A 10,846-nucleotide genomic window follows, 5' to 3' on the forward strand; every position below is an offset into this window, starting at 1 on the left:
CTGCTATTTCCCCGAGGAGCCCCAGTGCCCGTGACAGGGGCAAATAGGTGGCCTGTGTGCAACTTCACAGACTGGCCAGGTGGGTCTCTGTTCTGATCCAGATGGGACTCTCCAGCTGGTGCCTCGGTGGCCACGCTCCGTCCTCTCTGGTCACACACTGTTAGACTGCGTGACGGTGGCTCCCGATCCAACATTTCTCCACCATTGCGCAACCCTCGATCCTAGGGATTAATTAGAGGGCCCTGCCTGGCACCAGCCCCGCCCGTGACTCCTCACCCACAATCCAACCCTCCCGGTGCCCCTCCCCGCTCCTCCCTCTCCTGCCCACATCATCCAGCCAAACGTTCCTGATCAGCCGCTGAGGTCCCCAGGTCCCACCCCAGCTGCCCACTCCCTTCCTAATGGGACAGCTGATGGCAAACCCAGGGTGCCTTCAGCTCTCTGGCTTAAGGGGCGTGGCCCTGGCCGCCTGCTGCCAGTCACATCTCCCTCTGTATCTTGGCCTGGCTGCCCCTTCCCGCTGCCAGGACTTCCTTTGTCTGGGAGCCAAAATTGACTATTCCCTGTCCCACCCCAAGTAACCCCTAAGCCACCACAGTCCCCAGCCACACCAGCCTGGAGGTAAAGTAGGAACAGAAACACAGACGGATTCTCCTCCTTCTTCCTTCCTTACCTGCCGTGGCAGGGGTGGGCTCTGCTCTCCTCCGTGGGTCCTCGTACCCATCCCCACACGTCACAGTTCCTTCCAATCAGTCTTCTGGGTTTGACTCACTTTTCTTTGCACCCCACTTTTTGGCTTGAAGCCATCTGCAGGGCTGAGTCGGGACACTATTTGAATGACAGGCCCCAGGCTGTGTTTGGAACTGCCCCTCCTCCAGTTTGGGATATTTTTGCCTTGAAGCCTCTGAGGACGATTCTTTCCAAGAAGAATAGCTCATCTTCCAAGAAACTCCTGGGTCCTTCAGACGGAAGATGGGTCCTCGGGGAGTAGCCTAGAGCTTGAATCCTGGGGCGCACCTAGCACTCCTCTCCACAGAGTACAGGGGTCAGATTGAAGTTAAAGCAAGAGCTTCTCCTGCTGACCAGAGTGGCCGAGATTGCTAGCTGTCCACAAGAGGAAGGGGAGGCCACCTGGGCCCTGGTGGGGAGCCCTGGGCCCGACACCACCCTGCTTTTCCCAGCTCCAGGAGACTCCGGTGAGTCCTCTTCTGGGTGTCTGTCTCCCAAGCCATGAGTCAAGGAATTCTGGGGGACCTCGCTTGCCCCCGCCACCCTCCCTCTGTATGACCCCTGGCTCCCCAGTGCCAGCCCATCCCTGGTCCCTGCTGCAGCTGCTCCGCCTCCTGGAAATGCTGACAATCTCTCCCCAGGACTTGGGGTACCCTTCGGGACCTGGAGCTTCCCAAAGAGGTGGACCACTCAGGCGGCAGCCCAGCAGGACTGGCTCAGCCCTCTCCCCGGGCTCTTGGTGCTCCCCAGTACCAGTGGCATCTAGTGTCCTTGTCCATGTCACTAAGCCAGCCTCCCTCTGGGCCCATCACTTGGCTGCTGTCCTGAATCACCCTCTGCCCAGAGCTCGATCCAAGACCAGGTCTGATTCTCACTGAGCAGAGGAGGGGTATGGAGCTCCTGGGTGGGCATGAGATACTGGTCCCACCTCAGAACTGACCCTTCATCTCTTAACTGTGACCTAAAGCAAGCTCCTGCCCCCCTCTGAGCCTCGGCTCCCCCATTGTGAAACGGGACTGATATCTGTTTCACAGGCGTGTTCTGAGTATTAAAATAAAGTCGCAGTTACAGAAAGCCTTACGTTGCGTTCTGTGGAACAGGAGGTGCTGGTGGCAGCTCATAATCCAGGGTCACTATTGGTGGGGTGGGGAGCAAGGACCTTGCTGGACAGCTCAGTGGTTTTTCTGAGGGTCCAGGTGGGACCTCCCGGAGCAGGCGCCAGAGCCCCTGAGCTGTGCGTGAGCTCTCATGACCCGACCACAGAGGGAAAGGCTTCCAGATGGCCGGACACTGCCCTCGGGCGTAAATGAGAGTTTAATTAATGAGCGTAACACTGAGGAAGTGCGGTGCACAGCAGTGACCCTGGGGCGGGGGCGGGGGCGGGGAAGGAGCCTGTCCTCCACTTTCACTGGATGGGGCCTTGGAGGGGTCTCGCAGCTGGTTCCTTTCGTAGCCTTGGCCCCACTGACTCCAAGTGTGCCGCTTCTCCCCCACGGATGCAGGAAGGCTGTTCCAGAAGCTTCCTGCTGCCTGCGGCTATGGAACATTGAACTGGGGCCAGGCTAATAGGTACTGAGAGGAGTGGCCAGCACCGTGCCCGCTCGGCTCGGGAAACCCCGGCCAGTCTGTCAGAGCGACCTCTTCCCATCTGTCTTTCCAGATGAGGAAGTTAGGAGCCTTGCTGGAGACCCATGGCCGGGGCTGGATCTGGACCAGACACTCCATTCCCGGCTGCTCACCTGCCACTCAGAGTTCAGCGGGACTTCCTTCATAACGCTGCAGGGGTATTGGGGGCCGGCACCTGGAGTCCTGGGGGTTTTGGTGAGATGGGCCCCAGAAAGCTGCCAGGGCAGAAAGAACCCATCTGAGTTTAGGTGACCCCCTGTGGGGTCACATGGGCAGCACCTGGGTTGGCAGCCTCTGGGTTGCACGTGGACACGGTCACACCAGATCTATGCCTGCGAGGAGATCTGAGAAATCCCCAGGTACCCGGGGGCTCTCAGCCTCTCCAAGGCTCTGTTTGCAACTTGAAGGTTCGTGTCTCTGAATAAGAAAAGTGCCATGAGAAAACCTGGGGCAGTGGGACCTAGCGGAGCTATGCGGTGGGCAGGAGCCCAGGTCCCCACTCCTCTCTGGCAACACCCACAGACCACAGGAAGGTGGCCCCAAGCCTGCAGCCCACAGCATCTGCCATGTGCCCAGCAAGTTCTAGGGGCTCAGGGCCCATCAGGGAACAAGACGGGCAGGTCCCTGACTGTGGCCAGGAATCTACATCCTAGAACAGGGAGCAGGTGGGCAAGGACCCCCGGGACCCCAACAGAATGAGAGCAACTGGCTAGGAGGGAAGAGCCAAGGGTGGAGAGATTTAGAGTCGAGGCGTCTGTGCGCGTGTATCTGTGTGTGGCGTGAGGCGTGTGTGATGTGTTGTGGTTGTGGTTGTGCGTTGTGTGTCGGTGTGGGGTATGTGAGGGGAGGGGTGTGTACATGCTACGGGCTACTCTAGATTGGGTGGCCAGGCAGCTTCTCCTGAGACTCCTGAGCCCACCTGGCCAGAGAGCCTGGCCCCAGGAGATGACCATCCAGGTGACTGAGCTGGCCAACTGCAGGCTCCAGGGCCCTACAGCTCTGGGGGTGCCCCATCACCCCCTCCTGCTGGGTGGAGCAGGTGGGTGTCCTCCTTTCCAGGGTCCACAGAGGGAGAGGCAAACCCTGCCAGGAATGAGCCTCCGTCTTGAGCAGGGCAGCCTGGAGCAGGCCTGGGCCTGGGCCTGTCCTTGTCACTGAACTTGCGTGTTCATGGCATTCAGCTCCCTGGCTCCGGTCCCTTCCTAGAGAGCCCCCCTCCCCAGGGACCCCTGTCCGAGGCTCACCCATGGAGCCCGGAGCTCTCTGTGAAAATGACCTTATTTGGAAATAGGATCTTTGCAGACAATCAAATTAAAATTAGGTCCTGAGGGGGCCCTAACCCAATATGGCTGTGTCCTGATAAAAGGGACAGATGTGGACACAGGTGGCACAGGGAGAAGGCCAAGGGCAGCAAGAGCTCCTCTCCACAGCCAGGAGCTGCCAGGAGCTCGGGGAGTGGCCCCAGCAGACCCTTCCCAGGCGCCTTGGAAGGAGCGTGGCCCAGCACACACCTCGATCCTGAGCTGCAGCCGCCAGAACGGTGCAGCAGTGTGTTGAAGTCACTCTGTTCAGGGCACTTTGTCACGGCAGCCCCAGCTCACTACCGCCCTCCCACCAGCTTACTGTGACAGGGAAGCTCCTGGTGGACCAGGAGGCCGTGGGAACTGGTGTATCCTCCTGCCACAGGTAAATGTTTGAACATCTCCCCTGGAGGAAGCCCGTGTGACAATCTGTGTCCGTGACATCTCTGGAACTGAAAGGAAGTGCCAAAGCAGAGCAGGGAGAAGGTCGCTACGGTTTAGACAGAAGGTGACCCCAAAGCTCACGTGTGAGACAGGACAGGGAAGTTCAGAGGAGAAACGAGTGGGTGACAGAGCCTTAACCTCACCTGGGCACGGTCCCCTGATGGGGTGAACTGGGTGATAACGTGGGCAGGCGGGTGTGGCTGGAGGAGGTGGGTCATGGGGACCTGCCTCTGGGTGTGTATTCTGTCCCTCATCCGTAATCTCTCTCTCTCTCTCTCTCTCTCCTTCCTGATGTAACGTCCTGAGGTGCTGTCCTCCTCCACACTCTTCCACCTTGATGCACTGCCTCACTCCAGCCCAGAGCAGTGGAGCTGGCCGACTGTGGACTGAGACCTCTGAAACCGTGACCAACACATCAACTGCTCCTCCTCCACAGGTGCCACCAGGTAGACTTCTCCTCCTCCACAGGTGCCACCAGGTAGACTTCTCCTCTTCCACAGGTGTCACCAGGTAGACTTCTCCTCCTCCACAGGTGCCACCAGGTAGACTTCTCCTCCTCCACAGGTGCCACCAGGTAGACTTCTCGTCCTCCACAGGTGCCACCAGGTAGACTTCTCCTCCTCCACAGGTGCCACCAGGTAGACTTCTCCTCCTCCACAGGTGTTCACCGCAGCGGAACAGCTAATGAGAACAATGGGGAAGTCGGGCAGGCCGTGAGGCCCTGCCCAGGACACAGGGGCACACTCCAGGCAGAAGGCCATGATGGCTGCCGTGGGGGACGGGGGAAGAGTCTCATCTCTGCGGTTCTGTCTATAAAGGCCATTGGCTTCGAACGATGGGGACGAGGAAGGTTTGGAGGTTGGAAGGACCAGCAGATGGGAAACCCTGGAGATCGGGCGGTGGGTGCCCAGCAGAGGTTGGCAACTGCATCAAGGCACTGGGCTCTGTGCGGCCGTTGGCAGTGCCCAGCAGATGCCAAAGTGGCAGATCACAATGTCTGTGCTGGTAGAGAAGAGAGGAGGCAGCGAGGGACAAGGGGCCCAGGGAAGGCCCAGCAGCACCCCGTGAGGCGAAGACGGCAGGGAGGGGTCGAATCCGTCTTACGGAAGGCGGGCGCCCCCCCACCAGCACACGCACTCTCAATTTTGGTCAAAAATGGCAGATTTGCCACTCCTGGATTTCTTCCGCCCCCTCCTCAAACTCCTTTTAAGATGTTATTACGGTTCCACAAAAATAAGAAAGGTGTGACTCTCCAAGAATATAGCAAACAGAGGAGTTGGGTAGAAGCTGAAGGAATCAAGAAATGTCTAGTTGTCTGAAAGCAAAAAGGGTGTAGCTGAATGGGGACAGTTTCCAGCCGAGAGCACTGAGGGGACAACATCAAAGACAAGATACTTGGCCACGGGACACCTGAGGTGCTTGGTATTTTGAAGCACCAGGTGCCATAAAAGGAGGATGTTAGATTCAGGACCAAAAGCAAGGAGATGGAATGAAAGTTCATCTGCAAAATAGATGGTTCTGAGGCATCTCCCTGCCTTGAGCTTCCCCCAACCCCACACCCGTCTTACTCACCTCCAGGCCCAAGATACGAGGTTCATTCTCAAAAGATTCAGGGAGACAAGGTAAAGGTGAGGCATGGGGCTGAGCAGCATAGCTCAGGGAACATCCGGACAGTGAGCTTGGGGCCCCCAGGCCCTTGCTGAATCCTGGCCCCACAAGTTCATAGCCAGCAGGGAGGGGTTTCAAGCCCTGAGAAAAACTTTGGAGGCTCCCAACAAAACCATTGTCTTGCATCTGGATCATTCCCCCGTGGAGTACAGCTGGCATTGAGACTTTTCAGTGTGCAAAGCCCAGGACCAGACACTCAGTGTAGACAGGTAGCCAAGGACACTGTCCATTTGAGGAAACCCACTAGCCTAAAAGGAAAAGAAACCAAGGAAAAGAAGCACAGAAAACAGAAAAACTTGTTAAAATTATAATTAATAACCTGCAAGGATGAAATATTGCATCCATTAAACAAGAACAGGGTGCTTGTAAAAATGAACAAGACTAATCAGAACTCTTGAACATTAAAAGCATCACAGCTAAGACTGGGAGGAAAATCTTTGCAGAGCATACATCCACCTGTACCTATATGTATCTTTATGTAAAGAACTCTCAAAATTCATCAACATGGAAACCAACAATCCAATTAAAAAGTGGACAAACAATTTGAACAGACACTTCACTCAGACAGACAGCTGATTGGCCAATAAAGAGATGGAAATGTACTCAGCATCATTAGTCATGAGCAAATACAAATTAACAACATGAGACACCACTAAACACCTATCAGAGGAGCTAAAATTAAAAAAACTGACTCACCAAATGCTGGGAAACTGAGCCCACTAGAACTCTATTAACTGGTAGAAGGAATGTAAAATGGTACAGGCAGTTTTCAAAGTGGTTTGGCAGTTTCTTAAAAAGTTAAATATTCACTCACCATATGATCTAACCATTCCATTCCTGGTTATTTACTCAAGAGAAGAAGAAATACATGTTCAAATAAAGCTGCTATAGCATTCATGTGCACGTATTTACATGCAAATGAATGCTATAGCAGCTTTATTTGCAATAACCCCAAAAGACAGAAAGAACCTGAATGCCCAGCAACAGAAGAAAGAATAAATGAATTATGGTGTATCCGTTGTTATGCTTTCAATGTGTCCTCCAGATTTCATATGTTGTAAACATAGTCCTTAAACTCCTGTGTTAATAATATCTGAGAGGTGGGACCTTTGGGATGTAATGAAATCTTCAGACTCCTGCCCTCTTGATTGGATTAACCCATTCTTGGATTAATTGACTAATGGATTATTAAGAAAGCAGCTGTATTATAAAAATGAGCTTTCTCTAGCTCTCCACGTGACACCCTCCACCATATTATAATTCAGCAGGAAGGACCTCAGGAGATGTTGAGCAGGTGCTCCTAGACTTCCCAGCCTCCAGAACTATAAGAAATAAATTTCTTTTTGTGTAAGTCACTTGATTCAGGCATTTTGTTATAGCCACAGAAAACAGACTTAGGCATCCATCTACTGAACAATGAAAAGTAATAAAGATTTATACACACAGTGCAAATGAATCTTGAAATAATTATATTGATTTGAAAAGGCACATATTGTGTTATTCTATTTTCATAAAATTCTAAACAAGGGGCTGGGGCTGGGGCTCAGTGGTAGAACACTTGCCTACTATGTGTGAGGCACTGGGTTCAATTCTCATAAATAAATAAATAAATAAATAAATGTTCATTAACCACAACCAAGAAATCAAAAAAGAAAAAAAGACTCTAAACAATGAAGATGAATCCATAGTGACAGAAAGTGAAGAGAGTCGGGTGGAGAGAGTGAGAGGGAGGGATTCTTACGGTGCAATTTGGGTAATGAACAGGTTTGCTATGTTGTCTAGGTGATGTTTGCAAGAGAGACGTGTGTAAAAACAAAATTATCAGATGTGCACTTTAAAGATGTGCAATTTTGTGTGTGTGAACTTCATGAAAACTGACATGTTCGAGAGCTGGGAGACTAGGTCAAGGAAAGTTCCAGGAGCAAGTTGAGAGGAGGGAGAAGAAGGAGAAGGACTAAAAACTGTCAAGGGTTAGAGACTCGATCTGAAAAACAGAAATTCCTAAAAAAGGAAGCAAAAGAAAACCAAGTGGAAGAGCTTGCCAGAGAAATAAGAACCGTGGCCTTATTTGGGCAAAGGGTCTTGGTAGACGTGATCAGAGATTCCAAGATAAGAGGATAATTCCAGATTACCAGAGTGGGCCCTAAGAGCCATCCCAGGTGTTGTTTTAAGAGGGAGACGGGAGTACTGTGGCCACAGGCCAGGGAATGCCGCAGCCACCAGAAGCTGGCGGGGGAGCGCGGCCCGGCCGATACCTTGACGTCAGCCTCTGGCCTTCAGAGCTCCGGGGAAACAGCCCTAGGGCTTTAAGGGACCGAGCTGTGGCCATTTGCTCCACCAGCCCAGGACACCTACAAGGAAACCCAGGCGTGATACAGCTCTTGGTCCCAGGGGCAGCAAAGTGACAGCTCATCCCCTGGGCTAGGGCTCGTGGAGGTGCAGGAGGGGACCCTTCTGTCTTCCACCTGCCGTCTCGGGGTTTTTAGCTACGTGAGTGTCTACAGGATTTCAACAAAAACTCACATCTGTTTAGAGAAAAGGAGCCAGGCTTCCCAAACCCATCATCCCCTGATGTGAGGAGACCAGCGGTGACAAGCGCAGGGCATGTCACTGGAAGACGCGGCTGGAGATGGGTGACAGGCAGGTCCCCGGCAGTCTCCGGAGGTGAGGACACAAATGCCATCCTTGGGAATCTGTGTTCTGGCTGAGCAGGAAGAGCAGAGGAGGCCCCGAAAGGCATTTGGTGTCCGTGAGTGGAGACACACGAGGAAAGGGGGGAGTGTGACCAGGTGGGGACAGGGAGCTCGGGCCTGGAGGGGCAGCACTCATGAGACAGGTAAGGGCCTGCAGGTAGAGCCTGAGAGTCGCTGGGCCTCACTAAACCCCCTGTGGGGAGGAGGCCCAGCTCAGGAGGCAGGGGTGGGTGCGGCACCCTCTTGTCCAAGGCCTCCCTGCCTTGGTGTAGGAGCAGCTCAGAGGCCAGCTCCGGGGCGACCACCCCACAGGCAGTGGCAGGAGGTGAACAGGTGTGCAGATCAGCCCTTGAAGCCGGGCAGAACCTTACCCAAGCCAGCTCTGAAATTGTGCCCCTAGAGAGATCCACACAGGCTGGGAACATTCAGAGGACAGAAAGAATCCTTCCGACCGAGGGCTGCCCAGAGGAGGCGGCCCTGACTCTGAGACTTCTCAGGGGTTGGGACCTGCAGCATGCAGAGCAGAATGTCACGTCTGGTGCAGAGAGACCATGCATGGAGGCTGGAGGGCATCGAATTAGCCCCAGCCCCGGGTGTCCAGCACGGCTGTCAGGAGCTCCCCCTCCTCATCGGCCTGCCCTGCTCTCTGAGCTCCCTTCCTGAGTTCAGGGAATCTCCCCCCCCCCGCCCCCCCGGCCAGTCCTGCAGGGCAACAGATGCTCTCTCAGCCCCCTCACACCTGGGGTGCACACAGGTGACCAGGAGCCCCCAGTGGGACCCAGCTTCCTGATTCATGGGGACAGCGTGACGTCCAGTGCCAAGCTGAAGCACATCAGTGATGCCCGCTGAGGCAGCCTCAGGGTCTGCACAGGAGCAGCCCCGAGTTGGCTTTGGGCACCATTCCTGAGCACATGGCCTCCAAGCCAGGCCTCTCAGACACCACCCCTGCCCAGGCTGTGAGTCCTGGTCTGCTGTGTGGTGCACAGACCTGCCCTGGCCTCTGTTCCTTGGTCCCGAAGCATCTGCACATGCAAGGGCAGGGAGAGGATGCGCTCCTCCACCCGCCCGTGCCTGGCGCCAAGGGACCTCAATAATGTGACATCACTCCTTTTTGCTTTCATTAGATTACTTAAAATGTCCCTGAATAAGCCCTGGAATCAAAAAAGTGACTGACACGGAAGGAAAAGGTCACCTTCTTGCTTTCTGAATCATTCTGGTCTGGGAAGAGAGCCTAGCTAGGTGCCAGGAAGAGCGGCCAGTCGCCACCCACGCTGTCTCTGATGCAGGGGGACCTTGGGGGTACAGACGGCAACAGGGAACCCCGGCTCCAGCTCCCACCTCCACCCTCGGGGTGCATGATCTAGGAAGGTGGCGTCTATTTATGGAGCCACAGGATGTGCTCACTCAGTGTCCCAGTGCTGTTGGAGCTGGTCCCTCCCTCTGCCCCAGAGTGTCACCCCCACTCCAGGGCGGCTGCTTTCAGACCCACCAGAAAACATGGGACCCATGGTTGGGGCTGGAAGGGGAAATTCCACAGAGGAAGGGCCGAGTGACCTGGGACTGTTCTTCCTGCACCCCAGCTCTCCACTTGTCCCTGAGGGGGTGTCCAGGAGGTTCCCCACCCAATGCCATCCTCTCAGGAGCCCTCCCATTGTGCCAACGTGAGGGTTCAGTATGAGGGGACATGTCCCTTGCCCCCGCTTCTGACTCCCCCAAACTTTCTTAGAGGATACTGCCTGGCTTCGTAGGTTTGGGGTCCCCCTCACCAACTCCAGCTTCCCCTGTCCTGAGGCTGGTCCCTTCCTCTGGGCTGAACACCCCTGGAGGGCTCCGCCTGCACCCCTTTCTCTGCTCCATCAGGGTTTCTGGAGTACCCCAAGTGCCTGCCTGTGGGTCAGTAGGTAGCTTGGCTCCACCCCTGTCCCCACGGAGCTGCAGGGTCACATGGTGGGCATCGCAGCAGAGCCCTTGCAGACAGCAGGGTGTTGGCAGGGAGGGTGGGAGGGTAGGAGAAGCCCCTGAGGCTGTAACTGCAGAGGAGAGGAGTGGGCCCTGGGAGTTGAGGCCAAGAGACCCTCCCGACAGGGGCCAGCTGCGCCCTGTCCTGCTGCAGATCCAAGGGGCGGTGCACAGCCCTGGAGGGCATGGCGGGGTGGGGTGTGGACACCAGAGTCAGCACCAGTAGGGCCAGGTGCCCAGGTGGGCGGGCAGGTTAATGTTCAGTCCGCTGGAGGCCACAGCAGATGGCTGAGAGCAGGGGTCTGGGAGGGTTCACAGCAAGGGGCCACACAGCGCCCTGTGTAGGGTGACTGAATGTCGGGTTTGGCACTAGGATGGGGGATGGAGGATTCTGCGTCTGTTGAACCCCAAGGAAGTGAGCACCAC

The 10,846-nt window shown here is 55.3% G+C and overlaps 1 protein-coding gene across 2 annotated transcripts; it reads right to left on the bottom strand.

Moving 5' to 3' along the window:
* Positions 1–2,025: 2,025 nt before the first annotated feature.
* On the bottom strand, positions 2,026–10,578 carry LOC125615364. Of its 2 annotated transcripts, XM_048799291.1 has the most exons (5): positions 10,228–10,578; positions 8,833–8,968; positions 8,292–8,472; positions 5,673–6,016; positions 2,026–4,781 (listed from the first exon to the last, which is right to left on the bottom strand). In XM_048799291.1, exons 4-5 carry the CDS (start codon positions 5,925–5,927, stop codon positions 3,975–3,977), a joined length of 1,062 nt encoding a protein of 353 aa, XP_048655248.1. In that variant the 5' UTR covers positions 5,928–6,016; positions 8,292–8,472; positions 8,833–8,968; positions 10,228–10,578; the 3' UTR covers positions 2,026–3,974. The 2 variants fall into 2 exon arrangements, with proteins under 2 accessions (XP_048655248.1, XP_048655249.1); XM_048799292.1 differs by lacking the exons at positions 8,292–8,472; positions 8,833–8,968.
* Between the last annotated feature and the right edge of the window lie 268 nt (positions 10,579–10,846).

Source organism: Marmota marmota, unplaced genomic scaffold, assembly GCF_001458135.2.
Source record: "Marmota marmota marmota unplaced genomic scaffold, marMar, whole genome shotgun sequence".
In the NCBI taxonomy this organism is placed as follows: Eukaryota; Metazoa; Chordata; class Mammalia; order Rodentia; family Sciuridae; genus Marmota; species Marmota marmota.